Raw genomic sequence first — 19,470 nt, 5'->3', positions numbered from 1 at the left:
AACCTTCTCTCTTATTTACATCCCTATCCAAATACTATTATAAGTTCCAAAAAAAAAAAAAAAATCACAAACAAAATCTAGAACTTGGAGAAAATAACAAAGAGACCCTTGTTTTAGGTGTGTCATGGACTAATGCCATTTGCAAATCAACAATTTTCCACATCTAAGTTTATAATTTATTGAAAGCACAAATTAAAAAGTAATAGATTCATACAAAAAATAGCAGGCAGAAAGTGTTTATTATTTGCAATTGATTGTTTCAACTCATATTATAAAGAAATGTTGATTGTATTTGTTTTATTTTTTAAGAGGAGGAGTGTATTTGAAATTAAATGTTTTTTTTTAATAAAAAATAATCGTTAATTTGTTGAAAATTATAGTAGTTATATTTATAAAATGGGAATTTTTAATAAAAAAAGATCCATAAACAAATTTTCTAAAAATTTAAAAGAAAAATCTCCTCCCAAACAAATAATTCCATTCAAGATATACACAACCAAAATAAAGTATAGTCAAGGATATTTTTTTTATTGGTGCAATGGAACTTAATAGCATTAATTAAACATAAGTACATAATAATAGTCTAGGATAAGTCACACCTATTGCATTAGTCTCAAGTTAGCTTAGCATCTTGGAAAAACAAAATCTCTCCAACTTTTACTTGAGATTGTTATGAAAAAAAAGGCTGTTTTTTTTTGTTTTTTTATATAAAAAAATTGAAAGAGTTTATTTTCATTAGTTTATTGGATATAACTTTACTTATATATATATATATATATATATTTATATACACACACAACTCTCCAAGACTACAAGTCTCTTTTTCCTCCTAAGGAAAGACGACAATATTAAGTAAAGGATACTTTATTTTGTATCACTATCATATTTCTATTACAATAATAATAATAATAATATATTAGTAATAAAAAAAAGGGGATATTTTTGTTAGTATGCACGAGATATAAAGAGAGTATTTAGTACGATCATTGTTCGGTCCGTTTCTTTCTTGCTTTCCCCACTAGAGTCCCTATCTCTCTCTCTCTCTCCCCAATTATTTTATGTGTGTTCCAAACATCAACTCCTAAACAAAACCAGTTCTGGTTTTTTGAGTTTCAGTTTAAGCTTAGCTTATCAGTTATCACCCCACTAGTCTTTGAAATGCGCCTCCACACAACCTTTCAAGCTTCTGTCTTTTTAGCCAATGACCCAATGTTCCATTTCCTCAGCTTAGTTGTTTTCTAAAAGTCCTTGGGTGGTGGGCTTATCTATATGGATTTTGGGGTGGTGGGTTTGGATGGGTTGGTGGGTTCAGAAGCTACTGGTTTTTCTTCACTTGCTTCAGATCCTGAGACAAAGCAGAACTGGTACGGATCTGGGCTGTTTAAGCAAGAGAGATCTGGCAACTCTGAAGATGACTGGAGGAGCTCAAAGCTGCTTAAAACTGATGACTTTGTTGCCTCCAAGACAATGCAACTTCAGCACAGAAACACTTTACTGAGATCTAATTACACTACTCTCTACTCTGATGGTCAGCAACAACAACAGCAAATGCTGAGCTTCTCTAGTCCCAAATCAGAATCTTTTTTAGCTGAAAAGAATTCTCACAATGCCACATTATTGCCTTATTTTCATCATTCATTATCAGGTTATGGTAAAAATACAGGTACATATATTAAGGAGTTTGATGATGTGAAAGTGAAATGTCTTTATTTAATAGGTACTTGCATGGAGATTATTGATTCATGATCAGATTGATTGGGTTGGGTTTAATGTTTGTTTGTGGGGTTGGATTTATTGGACATATATTATGTTAAAGTCTAAAGATGGGTTGTCATTGGTTATTTGGGTTTTGATTCCCCTGTACTGGTGGAGGGTCTTTTCAAGGAAATCTCCGGGGCTCTTTGTTTTGAGTCTTGTCAATTAAAAAAACTCTTTTAACTATTCTTCTCACTTTGATACTTCTGTCTACTTGTTTTTAGGAGATGGCTTCTTTCTTTTTGGGGTGCAATATTTCAGACACAATAGTCATTAGAGACTAGAGGACACAAAAGAAGTAAATAAAACAAACATAAAAGATAGCTAAGATACGAAGAGCTTTCACAGCAAGAAAAGTCCCATTTTTTCTTTGCTTCTGAGTCCTCTATTTATTGAAATTTCCCCCACCATTCTTTAATATATCACTTTCTTTGTATTTTTTTTTTTGGGTACTATGCAAAGACTAGAAATTCATGATTTTTGTTGTGGCCTCTTTAAATATTTGCAGACAAGCTAATTTTGTGTTCCCTCCAACACCCTTTTCCACACTTTTTGATTTTCCTGTCTTTTTACACTACAAAAAATGAACTTTTTATTTCTAGTTTGCCAGGAAATGGGATGAAATTTTGGCTTCCTTGCCTTCACACTTTCTATCTGTGGTTTATTTTAAATCTTTTCTGGTTTTCTTTTTCAGGCTATAGTTCTGGGAGCTTGAATGGTACAAGCATGCATGGGGCTTTAGCAGGAGCTAGAGGGCCATTCACTCCATCTCAATGGATGGAGCTAGAACACCAGGCCTTGATCTACAAATACTTGACTGCAAATATGCCTGTACCATCTAACTTGCTCATCCCCATTAGAAAAGCCCTTGATTCTGCTGGGTTCTCTAGCTTTCCAGGGGGACTTCTAAGACCCAATACATGTAAGTCTTTTTTCTCTTCCTTTTAGCAAAATTAGGAAAGCAAGAATTTTTACATCCACAAGATTGGCATGTCTATCTCTTAAAGCTGTTCTCAATGTGCGTTTGATATTTAAAATTGCTGCATATGACACATCGCTCTCTCTCTCTCTCTGTACGAGGGCAGAAGTTTTAATTAATGTGCCACTGTATCTCACTGTTGTTAAATCCTTCAATTCCAATCTATTAATTTTCACTTGTTAATTGTTATCCAACACTGTTTTTGTTCCTATATGTCACAGATCACTTTGTCCATTTAAATAAAAATCTTCGTACTACATAGTACTAACTAAACTTACTTTACAAATCATAAAAAAGAAAAGAAACTTCTGCATATAAACTAATATTGTGTCTGTTTTCTTGTTTTGATTTTTGGTGTATTTATGTCAATAACGCTTTTTGTAACTGCTATTTTATCTGGTTCCTAAATTTATTTTACTAAGTACTAACCAAACCTACTTCAAAAAGAAAACAAAGAAAAAAGAAGCTTCTGCATATAATTAAACTAATTTTGGGTTTGTTTTCTTTAGTGTTTATGTCAAAATTCTTGTTAGCACTACTATTTTATCTGGGCCTTTTTAATAAAAACCTTAGTACTAACTTACTAAGTACTATCTGAACTTACTCCACAAATTAAGGCAAAAGAAAGAATCTTCTGCTACAAACTGATATTGGTGTTTCTTGTTTTGATTTTTAGTGTGTATGTCCAAATTCCTGTTTGTTACTACTACTTTATCTGGCTCTTGATTTTGGATGCTTTTGTATTTGGTTGCTTTGTGCGTGTCAAGTGGGATGGGGTTCTTTCCATCTTGGATTCTCCAACAACACCGATCCTGAGCCCGGAAGGTGTCGTAGGACCGATGGTAAGAAATGGCGGTGCTCTAGAGATGCTGTTGCCGACCAGAAATATTGTGAAAGGCACATGAACAGAGGCCGTCATCGTTCAAGAAAGCCTGTGGAAGGCCAAACCGGCCATGCCGTTTCCGGGACCCCAACTACTACTGCCACTACAAGCACTAGCACTAGTAGCACTATCTCAAAGCTGAGTCCTATTGCATCATCCTCGTCAGCTTCAGTGGTGGTGTCCGGTGGTGCATCTAATAGCCTTGCCATTGCTGCTCACCAACAGCTCAAGAACTTGCAGCCTGGTGCATCTAATCCTTCTGCAGCCACCACCATCAACAGGTGAATAATAATAATATTGCAATATCTCAAGGACCTGAATTTCTTATCGTTTTGGCATCTATATATTCCCTGCCAGGCTTCACCTTTGACATCTAAATTGGTGTGTTAGCATGGTACCGTATACATTTTGGTTACTATTATTATATCTTGTTTTGTTTTATGACAGTGGACAGGAAATAGAATCATAGAATCCATTATATATCATCTTTGCAGTGCTGATAGTAACTGGTCCTGGTGTCCAAGATTCTTTATTAAGAAGCGTTTGTTTATATTTGTTAAAACTTTTAGTGCTACCACATAAATTGTGGGCATGGTTTAGGCAGTACTATTTAACTAAGGACAAGTAGTGGCTCTAGTTGAATTTTCATACTACTATTTAGTGGCTCTAAGTGATGTTTTGGTAATTTTCTTGCAGGATGTTTATTAACAAAGATAATGTGGGTGAGAGAATGCAAGATACACCTGGCCTCTCCATTCTATCTTCCTCCATTGACCATAAACCTAAAGAAAACTCATTCATGATTCAAAAACAGCAAATCCCATATGAAGAATCCACTAGAACTGAGTTTGGGTTAGTCACTTCTGATGCCCTCCTCAACCCTTCTAATAAAAGCTCCAGCTTAATGAACTGTTCGTCAAAAGAGCTTAGTGATAGAAGAACCGAATCACAACAATCTCTTCGCCATTTCATTGATGACTGGCCTAAAATTCAATCTGATCGCTCAGCTGTTTCCTGGCCTGAGCTTGACATGCAATCAGATAGGACCCAACTATCCATTTCAATCCCCATGGCTTCCTCAGGCTTCATCTCATCCACTTCCTCTCCCAGCTCCAATGAGAAACTCACTCTCTCACCGCTCAGACTCTCACGTGAGTTAGACCCAGTAAGGATGGGTTTGGGAGTGAGTAGTGTCATCAATGAGCCGAACCAAAGGCAAACAAATTGGATTCCTATCTCTTGGGAAACTTCCATGGGTGGTCCACTTGGAGAGGTTTTGCATCATAGTAATAACAACGTGGTGGATTGCAAGAGATCATCTGCGCTTAACCTTATGACTGCCGGTTGGGACAGTAGTCCTCCTTTAGGATCATCTCCAACTGGTGTGTTACAGAAAACCACATTTGGGTCTCTCTCTAACAGCAGTGCAGGAAGTAGCCCAAGAGCTGACAACCACAGGACCCTTGAAGGGGCTAGCCTCTGTAATGACCTCCTTGGCTCAACTCTTGTGAATTCATCATCGTCATTGCCGGCCTTGTAGCCACTTGACCGGCCAACTAAGGAGCTACTAGGTGATGCATGAAAAATGAGTTGAACATTGTAAGAGTTAGTTTTTGGAGTTCCATTTAGTCTGTTAATCCTTTTTTAATTTGGTAATCCGTTTTATCTTTCCACCTCACGATTTGTGTAAGTGAGGGTTACTTGTTTTTTTTTTTTTTTTTCGAGAATCTTTTATTTATTTTTGTTGTCTTTCTGTGCACATGTTTAGTAATATTGTGTTTGTTTACCAATACTCGTGGTACTGGGAAGCGTGGTGGTTGGTGTGGTTGAGATAGTTTTTTTTTTGGAGAAAGTTTAGTTAGATTAGAAGTTAGCACACGGGAGGGGGAAGTAAGACTCATAAGAGCTTACAGTACTTATGCCATCAAAAGGGCCTAATTGAGATAGATGAATTGATGGCGAGGTCCAAGTCCAAGATAGATTTTGGTTTTAGCTGTTGGCTTAGTTATCTTGTTCATCTATTGTATTCAATTAATTTCTCACAAGATGTAGGGTCCACGGGTGTGGTCTACACGAGCTGATATGCATTAGTTGCAGCTTGTAATCGATGTACAAGATTAGCAAAAGATACTACTCTTATCGGCCGAACTGAAAATTGCAACAAGTAGCTTGCTCAACCCGTTTGCTCATTTAATGACTTGTAACTTAAGGCATTTTGTAACTTTGTAGCTTTGTTAACCCATTAAATCATTATAAAACTTTTACACATTAAGAATGAAACATTAACGAGCCACTTATTGTAGAACATAGTTGGACGTTGAAACAAATAAATGAATGCCTTTTTCTGCATAATCTGCCTAAGAATCAATACGCACATAAATGATTCTGTTCATGTTTCTATCAAATCTGTTGTGGTTCTCAATTCTGATCTGAACAGTAGTTGTCTGTTTAATCTCACTGGTTTTGCATCTAATAGAGCTGGACCATCTGTAGATTTCAAAACGACAGATCATTTAAAACTTACCCTAACAGGCTGAAAGCCAATCCCACAGAATGTGCATAATAATGCATGCCACAGGCAAGGATTGAGGATTCCTCATTATATTATTGTTAGGGGTGTCTACGGGTTGGGTTAGTATCCAACCCAAAAATGACCTGATTTCATCGGGTGGCAAATTGGTGAACCTGCTGCCGACCAATATTGCCTATGGGTCGGATCGAGTTCGATTTTCCATGGGTCGATTCGGTTTCGCTCAAAACCGTGAGAATATCAGTAGACGAGTCAACCTCCATCAGATTTAGGCGGAGACTGATCTGCCTTTTCTTTGGTCAAGTTGGCTTCGGCGGGTTGAGAGAAGCGAAACCAAGACTTGAACTAACGAGGGGCAGGTTTTGTTGGATAGAATTGTCATGAATTGTGATGGTGCTCAAGTTAGTTAGCCTTTGGTTTGGGTGGTCGCGGGTCGAGCAGGTCTAGTGGGTCAAGCGGGTCCTAGACACCCCTAATTATTGTGTAGCAGATAAGCATTGCCTCAGCGCACAATATTATTGTGCTATGTGGAGCTTAGTTTTGGCTTGTTTTCGACCCATATTTTGAAGTTATATTGTATTGTTGCATTTTTCTTCCTGACATTGTAAAAACCACTGTAACTCCCAATGTAATCTTTGTGTCATGTGATTGTTCTTCGTTATTCTTCCCTATATATATATATATATAAATTTTTTTTTTTGCTTTTCACATATTCTTAGAATTAAGTTAAATTCCTAACACAGTAACACATACTGAGTGGAAACAAAACAGGCAAGGCCTAAATAATGTGTGCAAACATTAATCTCCACGATCAGCAATACTCCAAAAAAAGAGCAAGTAAAATGGAGTTCAAAGTTTATTCCAAGTTCTGTACAAATAACTATCCTCTCAAGCAGACCTGGTGTTTGTGTTCACAGAACATCTATAACTTGACGTTCAGAGTCTTCAGAAATTTAAGTGGGTGAAAACCTGTACAACGTTGGATATAGACTTTTTAGGATTTTTGTTTTGTATACAGAGAAGTGTCTGTCTCCAATTTCAGGTGTTGTTCTTTGATTGAGATGTCCCGTCCATTGTTTAAACTTCTATATGAAACATGGATACCTCCATGACATGATAAGTGATACTCTTAGGAAACATGAAACTTTGTCCGATATCTATGAGATGCAAATAATAGAAAAGATCGACACATACACACAAATTTATGTTTTATGTGGTTTGGCCAAAACTAAAGTGTATTCTTTTTTTTTTTTGTTTTTTTTGTGTGAATAACTAAAGTGTATTCAAATAACAGAAATATTCCCAATAATTATATGTAGACCAATTTTGTACTATGCCATAAATTTGCAGTAGTTCAAGTTCCACACATCTCATTTGATGTGAACATTGCCTCAAAAATTAGTTAGGACACAACACGACAAGAATAAAATAAATAATTACTGGTTAATAATTTAATATACATCTTAGGTATATATTTCATATTTATTTTCAAGTTTTCACAATAAATAATAATGATCAAAATCTTAAAATTTTATAAAAATAAAAGGAGTTTTGAAGTAATATGTCATTGTTCTAGGGGGGAAAAAGGTTTGTCAATTTAGAATAAATTGAAACATTTTTAAATTAATAAGATACAATAGGGCTCAATTTGAAACTTCCATAGAACTTTTGAGACCATCTCTAAACTTCCATAGAAATTTATAGTATCAAATTTAAAAGGTGGTCCACTCATTTTATTTGTTGTCTTTTGCCTTTAGTAATACAGCCTTCTATTTATTTATTTATTTATGGGTGAAAATGGAAAACAAAGTTTGCTATACGAAATAACTCAAATGACTGTCACAAGCTGGCTTACAAGTTACAACAAAAGTTGGTTGGATAGTGTAAAACACACAAGGTTCCGTAGAATGATGTCCTGCTTTGCCAAAATGGTTCCCTTCATGATGGGTGGTGGTATGTTGATTCTGTTAAAAACTGATCTACCTCAAAAGTCTGGATCAAAGATTTGCAATTATGAATCAAAGCCATATAAAAAGCATGAAAAGTAAGACCATTCACAACAAAGCTCTTAAAAGCTAAAAACTCAATTTTTAGCAACTCATTCCAAGAAAAACACATTACAACAATGCTGCTACATCTACTACCGATTAACAGCTAGACTCACTACTAGTTGGAGGCCATCTCTAAGCCCCCCTAATATGCTGCCAATGTAGAGATAAAACCAATGTTCTTTTTGAATCCCCTAGTGTCCAAGTGACAAAGTTCATTAATTGGAGCCTTGGAGGGGAGGGGGGATTTCCATCCAAGTAGTTTGCCAGTACACTTGGGTCCTTTTTATTTATTTATTAATTTATTAATTTTTTATTTTTTTTATCTTCATGTCTCTTTCTAGTTAGAGCATAACTTCTATCCGGAGTTTGCGTAAAACATGCCTTTTACGCCACCAATGATAAAGTGCCACATTAGCTTTTTAATGAAAACCCAATACACTCTAGCACATACAATCACAACTCAAATAAACCTACAATCCTTGTTTGTTTGTTTAGAACCCTTAAAACAGATTGTTTAATCTAATATATTAGCCAAGTGATTACTTATGTTAATTATTCAAATCTAGGTTAAACAATAATAAATCATATCATGCAAAGCAGCGGAAAGTAAATAACACCACAATATAATGACTCAGGAAAACCAATAAAATGAATTATCTCAAGGTAAAAACCTAGGGAGGATTTGACCTAACAATCCTCAAGGTAAAGGAAATCCACTATAAGAGAATCGAAGTTTTTAAAATCAGATTTAACTCTAAATTTATTGCTACCTCAAGTAGTAACTTATTGACACAACCATGTATAAGCTCCGAATCTACGGACTCCTTTTCTTCTTAGATTTATTGCAACATAAGCACCCACAACTTGTGACTTTGAAATCCCACTCAAAGGTTTCAGATCAGCTTCACTTGTTGATCTTTGTAGTAGCAACTAGATTCTACCAATGCTTAATTGTAGATCTTGCTCTGGTAGACGCTTGTGTAGTTAGAAGGTACAGCACCTCTCAAATCTCACAAGAAGTAACACACAAGTCTTCCAAAAGTCTTCAAAACGTAGCAAGGGTTTCCCTTATATATGCGGACAAGTTGGATTGAAACCCTAAATGTTTTCGCGGGCTTGGGCCTTGTTTTAAAACTATGTAGAATCAGATTTCTGCGATTCTCGATCTGTCGATTCTAATTTTCAATCGATTGAGCTTGGCAGATTTTGACTCTTCTTTTCTGTAGTCAGCTCGAACTTGAAGCTTGAAACATACACCTTTGAGCAATGCCTAACACATAGACTGGACATGTTTTGTTCTCGGTTTGCCAACACATACAAGATAGAATTCTAAACATTTAATCCTAAATCTTTAGAACCTAACAATCCTCAATCAAACTACATGATAGTCTCAAACGGGGAACTAACGCTTAAAACCCCAAATCAAATTTCTGGAGCTCCTGGCATTGCCTCCACTCCACTGCTGGCATTGCCTTACAGGTCATTTCTGGAGCTGGCGTTGCCACACCAAACCTCAAAGTTTGTTCTTTTATGATTTGCTATTTCCCAAATTTTGGATTTTGAAATTTTGATGGGTTTGGAATAACATCATCAAAGAACAAACTTTCAAAGATATTATCCCAAACCCATAAAAATTTCAAAATACAAAATTTGGGGAAATAGCAAATCGTAAAAGAACAAACATTGAGATTCGATGCGGTGGCTTTAGCTCCAAAATCAACATGTGTCGCACAAGCAGCACAGTGGAGCTCTGGTGCTAAGAGGGGAGAAGGAATTTGATTTGGGGTTTAGGCGTTAGTTCTCCAGGTCTGAAAGTTTGACTATCATATAGTTTGATTGAGGATTGTAGGTTTATTTGAGTTGAGATTGTGTGTGCTAGAGTATATTGGGTTTTCATTAAAGAGTTGATGTGGCACTTTATCATTTGTGGCGTAAAAGGCATGTTTTACGCTTGCTCCGGACAGAAGTTATGCTTTTCTAGTTATATTTCCATCTGGGATGGTCTTGTTTCTAGGGGGGATTTGGATGAGTCTTTTTAAACCAATCCGAAAATCCATACCTCTTCAGTCTTCACTTTTGACCATCAAAGTTTGGGAATAACTTCCTAAGAGCACTAGCATTAAGGGTGTAAAAGCCCTTCGGTTGCTATTTTACCCTATAAGTCCTTAAAACCATGCTTTATCCGGGTTTGTAAACCCAAAATATTTTACATCCTGTGAACAGTGAGGTTGCATATAACTTAAAAACTACTATTTAGTTTTCTCCCACTTCTTTCTCTCATTTGATTCTCCCACTTCCATGTCTTTACTCTTCATTGTCTCTCTATTCTCTCTATTTCACTCTCCCTTTTTCTAACTTCACTCTTCTCCCTCTGCTCTCTCGATTTCTCTCTTCTCCAATTCTCCATCTTGTTTGAAACATTTTTGGTTGGATCAATTTGATGGTGGCTAGGTTTTAGGGGTGGAGATTCGGTGGTGGCTAGGTTTCAAGGGTGGAGATTCTGTGGTTCCTGAGTTGGTTTCGGTGATTGGTTTGTATGATGGAGCTGATTTGGTGGTGGATTTCGATGGTGGAGTTGAATCGGTGGGTGGGTCTATGGTGGGTCATTGTGATGGGTCTCGGTGATGTGGTTTTCAGTGGTGAGTGGTTTGGTGGTTTGATTTTAGGGTTTTGATGGGTTTTAATGTGGTGGGTTTTAGTGTTATATGGTTGCTGGGTTGAGTTTGTGGTGAATCTTGGTGGGATTGTGGCAGTTTGTGGTGGTTTTTCTTTTGGGTTTGAGACCAATTCCGGTGGGTATATGGTTTTGGTTGTGGTTTTGGTGTTATCCAGTGGGTCTGTGTTGATTTTGTTATTTTGGGTTTTTGGTGGTGATTGTTGTTGTTGTGATTGGTGGTTTGGGTGATTGTGGTGGTTGTTTTGGTTGCTGTTATTGGTCTGTTCTGGGTTTGGGTTTGGTGGGTGTTGAAAAAGAGAGATAGAGAGGAGTGAAAAGAGACACGAGTGAGGAGAGAGGGAGAGAGAGTTGGTTTTATACTTATTTTATTAGGTTGTATGTAAATATAAAAACTAGAATGTAAGGTGAGTTGTAAAATGAGTTGATAAAATAGATAAAATTATGTTTAAGAATGCAAAATAAACACTTTTTTGCACCCTCGAATCCTAGTGCTCTAATGCTTTCCAAATCTCCAAAGTAAGGAGCAGTCCCACAAGTTAAGGAAAGCTGTTTCATGGGCATCGCAAAGGGAGCATATGTCTGTTCCAAAATAACAATCCTTTTGGCCGAGGAAAAAGAGGACACGTTGGTGGGCCATAGAGACGTTGGGCGTGACTCTGACATATCAGGCACTTCTACGGATACGTCCAAGGACAGTGGAGTGCATGAGGACAAGATGGGAGAGGACACGTTGGTGGACAATGCAAAGGACATGTACGGGCCGTGGATTATGGTATCACGTAGAAGGAGTGGGAGCAAGGCGACAAAGAAAGTGGACCCCATTGATTCAAGCACTCCTAGGATGAAGGGAGAAGGTAAGCTTGGGCTTAATCAAGCCGTTCAAAGGGAAGGCAAGAGGAAGGTGAATTTGGTGATCAATACTCTTGAGGCCCAAATGGCTAATGTGGTTCAGTCAATTACAAATGGGCTGAATCACATAAACAAAGGCCCAAGACAACATCACGTGGAAAAGAGTGGTCTGAAAGTTGAGTCTAGTCTCTCTGTTAGGGGCAAAAAGGGAATTGCAAGAAATATGATGTCTTTATTTGCTACTAATAGAGGGGTAGTCAATGGTGTAGCAACAGGAGAGATCACATCTGCGAAGCCTTCTTTTCTAGATAATCTGAGTGCCAATGGGAACACAACTTTTAATTTCAAAGCCAATTCTTGTGGGCATTCGACGAGCGTTAGCACCAACGACCATCAAAGCCGTACCGACCATGGGGAGAGGCAGCCATCAGTTCAAGCGATCATGGCGGCTCAAGAAGGTTTAGATATGGTGGAGGGAGGGGATGATGGGTCTTCTCAGTCTAAAGTTTACTCAGATGGGGTGGAGCAAATTGTAGAGATTCAGTTCTCGAAAGGGAATGATGTGGTGGCTAAGGAGAAAGCAGGTTCAATCCATGATGGGACAGAGCAAATGGAGTTTGAAGAAGAGGAAGGAGTGGGTCCGCCCCCTTCGTAAGGAGTCTCTGTTGCTTTTAGTGTTTATGGTAGCCATGAATTTAATTGTATGGAACTGTAGGGGCGCCTTGAAGCCCAATTTTCAAGACTATGTTCACGATCTTGTTCGATAACATGATCCAGCTATTTTTGTGGTGACTGAAACCCATGTTGGAGGTGCTAGAGCTCGGGATATCACAGACAAATTATCGTTTGATGGTGCTATTCACACTGAGACTATTGGTCGAGCGGGGGGATTGTGGTTATTGTGGAATTCTGACAGAGTTGATGTGTCCTTTCTGGCTAGCTCAGAGCAAGAAATTTATTCCACAGTTAAGGTACGCTCCTCTAATTTTAGTTGGATGTTCTCTGCTGTGTATGCTAGTCCTAGAAGTGCTGAGAGAAGTATTTTGTGGAATAAGCTTTCTAACATAGCTGATCTTCATAAAATGCCTTGGGTCATTACGGGAGATTTTAATGAGCCTCTTACTGGTGCGGATAAGTTTGGTGGTAGAGCGGTCAGTGTTAATCGAGCCTTGGCTTTCAAGGATTGTTTAGATAAATGCAATATGGTGGATTTAGGATTCTCTGGTCTGAGATTTACTTGGACTAATGGTCGGGAAATTCAGGACCTTATACAGGAAAGGATTGATAGATTTTTTGTTAATCCAGACCGGTATCGAATCTACCCGGAAGCTAGAGTAACGCACCTCACCAGATGTCACTCCGATCATTGCCCAGTGCTCCTAGAAACAATGCCTCAAAGAAGAATACACCTTGACCGTCCTTTCAAATTCCAGAGATATTGGCTTTCGGATTTATCTTTTCCAAAGGTTGTGTCTTAAGCTTGGAGGCAGCTTACTCAACTTCATGAAGCTATTCAGACATTTGCTACTAATGCTACTATATGGAACAGGAATCAATTTGGCAACATTTTTTCTAAGAAGAATCAGATTAGAGCTCGTTTAAATGGGCTTCAAAGGATTATTGCTATTAGGCCTTCGAGCTATTTGTTAGAGCTTGAAAGAAATCTGAATCAAGAGTTGGAAGCGATTCTTAATCAAGAACACTACTTGTGGGCTCTCAAATCTCGGCTGAATTGGATGGTGCAAGAGGATCGTAACACGGCCTTCTACCATGTTTCTACTTTAGTGAGGAGAAATAGGAACCAGATCATTGCTATAAAAAATAGTGTGGGGGAATGGATAATGAATGAGGCGGAGGTGATGGATTTTATTCGTAGGGGGTTTTGTGATATTTATTCTTCTTCCCACAGTACTTCTAAGTGGTCGGCAAGGCCTATCCAAACAGGGTAGGCTTGTTTGAATAATGAGGAAAGAGATAGTTTATGGTCTAGGGTGACGAATGAAGAGATAAAAGCAGGGTTATGGTCGATGAAAGCGAACAAAGCCCCTGGCCCGGATGGGCTTCATGCGGGTTTTTTTCAATTATTTTGGCCAACTGTGGGTGAATCTGTGATTTGGGAAATTAAGCAGATCTTCGCCTCAAGGAAAATGCCAGAGTATCTGAATCGGACTCATATTGTGCTTATTCCAAAAATCCAAGGGCTTGAAACTCTTGGGAATTACAGACCTATTAGTCTCTGTAACACAGTTTATATAATTGTCACGAAGATTATTGTAGGCCATCTAAGACCTTATTTAGAGAAGCTTGTCTCTTCTCTCCAATCAGCGTTTGTTCCTGGCAGGAAAGGAATAGATAATGCTATCATTGTCCAAGAAGTAATTCACTCGATCAGTAGGAAAAAGGGTGCAGTGGGGTACATGGCAATTAAATTAGATCTTGAAAGGCCTATGATAAGCTCGAATGGAGTTTTATTCGAGAGAGGCTTATGGAGATTAATCTGCCTCAAGAGTTAATTGAGCTTATTATGAGTTGTGTGTGCTCGGTTTCATCGTCTGTTCTTTTTAATGGTGGAAGTCTAGATCCATTTTTCCCATCGAGAGGAATTAGACAGGGGGACCCCTTGTCTTAAGGGTCATCAAATAGCCCATGACCCAGGGCTGGCCCAGTAGCCCGCTAGCCCACCAGGCTAATGGGCAGCCCAGCCCGGTAATATTGAAGCCCGTGGGCAGCCCAGTAGCCCAATGGGACAGGCTATGGGTTGGTTTCTTTACCCATGGGCGCCCAGTGGGCCGGCCCGTTAGCCCAGCCCAATAGCCCGACCCGTTAGCCTGACTCATTGCCCAAAATTTATAACAAAATATTTTGGGGATTGGGTGGGTGAGGGATTGAACTTTAGACATTATAAAAACTTTAAGACCACACACCTAACCACTAAATACTTGGAATGATTGTGATACAATATGCATAATAAATATATATTTTGGTATTAGTCTAGTAGCTTTGATTTTTAAAACAAAGTTACTAAGATGACTGTTGCCCTACCTCTGTGCCTCTGGAAAGAAAGTCATTATTTCCTTTGATAAATTCCAATTCTTTCCTTACAAGTTACAATTATAGAAGAAATTCCTTAAAAAAAAAAAAAAAAAAAAAGCTTACCGTTGGTTGGAAGAAATTCTTTCCTTAATGAGTTGATATTTGATTCTTCATATATTTCCTTTAAGAATTGATATTTTATTCTTCAAATATTTCCTTTAAGAGTTGATATTTAATTCAATGTACTTATTTATTCTTATCAATAAAAGTTAATTAATCTTATTTTAGTACCTTTTTAAGAGGTATGTCTTAGTATTTTTTTTAATAGAATCTTTTTAGTAGATTTAATTGTTCAATTTGATAGTTTGTAATAATATATAATTATAATTTTTTTGGTTAAATTTTTATAACCCCATTGAAGACCTGTTAAAAATGCCCATGGGTAGCCTATTAAACCCACCTCACTAGTCCAGCCCGCTAAGCCCAAATGGGCATTGCCCATGGGTAGGGCCATGGGCTAGGGTTTTTCCATCCAGCCCGACCCGACCCAGCCCATTGACTAGTCAACAGCCCGTTAAGCCCAGCCCATTAGACCCATGGGCCAAGTAAAAACGGGTCGGGCCGGCCCGGCCCGGCCCATTGACGAGGCCTACCTTGTCTCCATATCTCTTCATTTTATGCATGGAGTATCTTGGTCATCTGATAGAGGAGAAGTGCAGCCAGAAGCTTTGGAACCCAGTGAAATCTTCACAGGGTGGCTTGTTCTTCTCCCATGTTATGTTTGCAGATGATGTGGTGTTATTTGCCAAGGCTGACCAGGGCAATTGTGTGGCCATAAGGGATGCTCTTGATACATTTTGTAGTAGAACTGGGCAAACAATCAGTGAAGCGAAGTCTCGGGTCTTTTTTTCTCCAAATGTGGACAGAGATACCAGGCAGGCGCTTTGTGGTGTGTTGGGTTTTGCCTCAAATCCAAATTTAGGGAAATATCTCAGAATTCCCATTAAACATACAGGTTCCCCGATGGACGTTAACTTCATTCTGGATAGGGTTAAGCAGAAGTTGGCTGGTTGGAAAGCCAACCTATTATCTCCGGCTGGTCGTACTGTTCTCATCCAAGCATCATCTTCAACAATCCCCACCTATGTCATGCAATGTGCTCTTCTCCCCAACAAAATTCTAGAGGGCATTGACCGGGTCAATCGGAATTTTCTTTGGGGGTCGTCTGAAACTGCTAGGAAAATCCATTGGGTGGTTTGGAATAAGGTGACAAAACCAAAAAAAGTAGGTGGTCTTGGATTACAAAGTGCAAAAGGTAGAAACATTGCGTTATTAACTAAGCTGAATTGGAGACTCCACACCGAAAATGATAGTCTTTGGGCTCGTGTGATTAAAGCGAAATATTGCTCCACTCGAAGAATTAATTCCAGGAATCCGAGCAGCCTCCCTTGTTCTCAAACTTGGAAAGGTATTAAAAAGGCACAGATTTATTCCGGCAAGGAGCTAGATGGGTGATTGGAAGAGAAAGCAACTTGAGCTTTTGGTATGATGATTGGTCTCAGAGGGGACCGCTAAGGCATTTGATCCAAGGCCCTTTACCTCTAGGGGTGGCCGAATGGAAAGTTAAGGACTTAGCTGCCATTGGGGGATGGAATTGGGATATTGTCCCATTTGACATACCTTAAGACATAAAAATGGAGTTTCAAGCAATTCCTTATGCATTCGTTGCTAATAGCAAAGATAGATTAATGTGGAGGGACTCGCCAAGGGGGGACTTAACCATGAGAAGTGCCTATAATATGGCAGCTAGGGTAGATCGGCTACCAGATTTTAATGGAGGTTGGATTTGGAAGCTTCATGTTTTTCCAAAGATTCAGTTTTTCTTGTGGAAGTGTACTCATAATAGTATTGGAGTCAATGAATGTCTTGCTGCCAGGGGAATGAATATTGATCCGCTATGTCCTATCTGCCGTAAAGAACCTGAATCTATCATCCATGCCCTCCGGAATTGTGAGAAGATTAGGGCTGTATGGAATGAGCTTGACGCAGTGGGTTTTGACAAAGACTTCTTTTCCTCAAATGTTGAAGACTGGATGGCAGTTAATGGGAAAATGGACACAGCAAAAAATCAGAATTCTCCTCTATGGAAAATCATTTTTTCTTTTGCCATGTGGAATATTTGGAAGAATCGAAATCATGTTGTTTTCAAAGGGTGTTATCTGAACCCCAAGTTAGCAAAATTAATCACCAATCATGCTTTGGAAATTTTCTTTTGTGCTAGCTTACCTAAGGCTGTTCGGACTCGGGTGGTAGAGTTGGTAAAATGGGATAGACCTGAGATTGGGTGGATGAAGTTGAATACTGATGGGTCGGCTTTAGGGAACCTAGGAAGTGCAGGTGGAGGTGGTGTTATTCGTGACTGGGCAGGGAGATGGGTGGCTGGTATTTCCAGGAAGATTGGCATTGCGACGAGCTTATTGGCTGAACTATGGGCCTTTCGTGACGGTTTGATGCTTTGTGTTGATTGTAATTTGGCTATGGTTGAAGTGGAGCTGGATGTTAAGGCAGTAGTGGATATGTTAGCTAATCCCATGTACTCAAATAATGCCATTTCGCTAATCCCATGTACTCAAATAATGCCATTTCTCCTCTGATAGAGGACTGCAGGTTCCTTATTTCCCAAATTCCTCATGTGAAGATCAAACACTGTTATCGCGAGGCCAATAGTTGTGCGGACAATCTTGCTAGAATGGGTGCCAATCAGATTCTTGATTTTATTTTGTATGATGATCCTCCTGGGGATTTAGGTGTGATTGTAGAGGCTGATTTTAATTGGGCGAGTACTGCCAGGCAGTGTCCTGGAAGTTTCTTAGCTTTTCTTCTTTTGTATCCTTTTGACCAAAAAATAAAAAATAACAATCCTTTTCAGCATTTTCCTGGTGGAGATTGTGAGGCTTTGATGTTAACTTTTTGTACATTATTATAAAAATCAGTTGAATATTTACAATCCAAAGGATTCGAAAAAGAATCTTATGGACATATGCATGGAAATGGCAATTTAAGAGAGAATAAAAAGTAAGTTGGTTTTATTTTCTTTGGAACTCTTGAGCGGAGAAGAAATACTATATCTGCTCTTTTTTCTCCAAAAATAAGTTCTCTAAATTTTTAATAATCTAATCTCATTCAGCAGAGGACCAAATAAGTTGTAAAAACCCAGTGCTTCATAACAAATAGATTCCAAGGTATCAACAATTAAAATCATTCAGAACGTCTGCAAAATACTTTGATGTCATAAACACCAACCAAATTTCAATTTATGTTGCAAAAGTTGAGATTCTAATGTATGCTACAACATGGTAGCATTACAGGGTGAAAACACAAATTAATTGAAAAATTTATCAACATCCTTTAACACCACAACATATCTTTGGCACAAAAGGATGACATTTCCATTAGATTAGAGATCATTCAAGTTCAATATTGGATAACAAGGAAGGCATACATAGTGAGAAGCAACACAAGTAACAAAGAAATATGTAATAAACAAATATGGCATAAAACAACAGGTCTATTAAACAACTTGGACTAATGTTTAAAATGTTCAGTGCTTCTTTCAACAAAAGAGGTCTTAAGACAGACATTAATTTTGATCAACTACTTCAAGCATAGTGTAAAAATTCCAGAAACTCATGCGTTTCTGCGAAGTTGTATAATAATATGGAGGCGTGCGTAACCCAAACTTATAGAATCATTCTGTCAAATTTGGGCTTTAAACACCACCCAAATCAATATGAGGAGTTAGCTGAACACAAAGCAATATGGTCAATTGCCTTGTGTAAAAGAAAGCTAAATCCTTTAAAAATTTCACTTCTCTTCATCACCACAAACACAATAGAGGTCAACAAGAAATTAAATAGTTCTTCACAAAAACATCAAATCTCAATTCATTGAATTCAATCCCATCATTTTTTTTCAGTTGGATTCTTCACACCCAGAAGAACAAACACAAGCACATATCAGTATCATGGAAATACAAAACTAAAGAAAGTATATATCTAACACATACCCAAAAGATAAAATCCAATAATATGTGAGAAAATTAACTAAAAACGTAACATAATTAACAGTAATGAAAATGGGTTTTGCTCATATTCTATGGGTGTAAATGTGTCTGTCATGCCATGGCTATAGCAATTCAGTACGAGGAATTTTTTATAATCATCGCAACCAACCCACTTTTTCTCATCTACCAAACAACAAAAATAAATCAAAAAAATTCAAAAAAAAAAAAAAGAGGGACAAAAGGTAAAGCTAACAGCTTTGAAGTTCATAGAGCTTTTGCAAATTGCACATACTATCAGGATCGAAAATTGAAGATGCGAGGCGCAGTGCTAGATTGAGAATCAGAGTTGACAGATCTCGTTTATATAGAAAATTCGAAACCCTAATTCGAAACCCTAGTCGACCAGTGTTGGATTGGGCCTGAACTTTGAGACTGCATTCATTTTGGGCCGAAGGGAGTGAGTGAGTTCTTCACTTATCTCAGCCGGATTAGTTTGAAATTAAAATAATGTTTTACAAAAATTCATTTAAGTCCTTTAACTTTTTTTTCGGACGTTTCAGTTCTTTACTCTCAAGTTTATTCAATTAAAGTTTTTCTATCAATTTTTATTATATATTGTTGTGATTAATTTTTCAAATTTATAAAATTTT

General features: G+C 37.8%; 2 protein-coding genes and 1 non-coding gene across 3 annotated transcripts; 2 read left to right on the top strand and 1 right to left on the bottom strand.

The window, feature by feature from the left end:
- Positions 1 to 988: 988 nt before the first annotated feature.
- On the top strand, positions 989 to 5,407 carry LOC126698559 (growth-regulating factor 1-like). Its single transcript, XM_050395867.1, has 4 exons — positions 989 to 1,663; positions 2,450 to 2,677; positions 3,502 to 3,898; positions 4,314 to 5,407. Exons 1-4 carry the CDS (start codon positions 1,270 to 1,272, stop codon positions 5,155 to 5,157), a joined length of 1,863 nt encoding a protein of 620 aa, XP_050251824.1. The 5' UTR covers positions 989 to 1,269; the 3' UTR covers positions 5,158 to 5,407.
- Positions 5,408 to 15,438: 10,031 nt separating this feature from the next.
- Positions 15,439 to 16,272, top strand: LOC126700787 (uncharacterized). Its single transcript, XM_050398972.1, has one exon. The coding sequence runs from the start codon at positions 15,439 to 15,441 to the stop codon at positions 16,270 to 16,272; it is 834 nt and encodes a 277-aa protein (XP_050254929.1).
- Positions 16,273 to 18,895: 2,623 nt separating this feature from the next.
- Positions 18,896 to 18,988, bottom strand: LOC126701331 (small nucleolar RNA snoR8a). Its single transcript, XR_007647308.1, has one exon. It is a non-coding gene; the product is annotated as a small nucleolar RNA snoR8a (small nucleolar RNA).
- Between the last annotated feature and the right edge of the window lie 482 nt (positions 18,989 to 19,470).

Source organism: Quercus robur, chromosome 9 (genome assembly GCF_932294415.1).
Source record: "Quercus robur chromosome 9, dhQueRobu3.1, whole genome shotgun sequence".
Lineage (NCBI taxonomy): Eukaryota > Viridiplantae > Streptophyta > Magnoliopsida > Fagales > Fagaceae > Quercus > Quercus robur.
The sequence above is the reverse complement of the archived record's forward strand: the minus strand, read 5'-3'. Positions and strand labels throughout refer to the sequence as shown.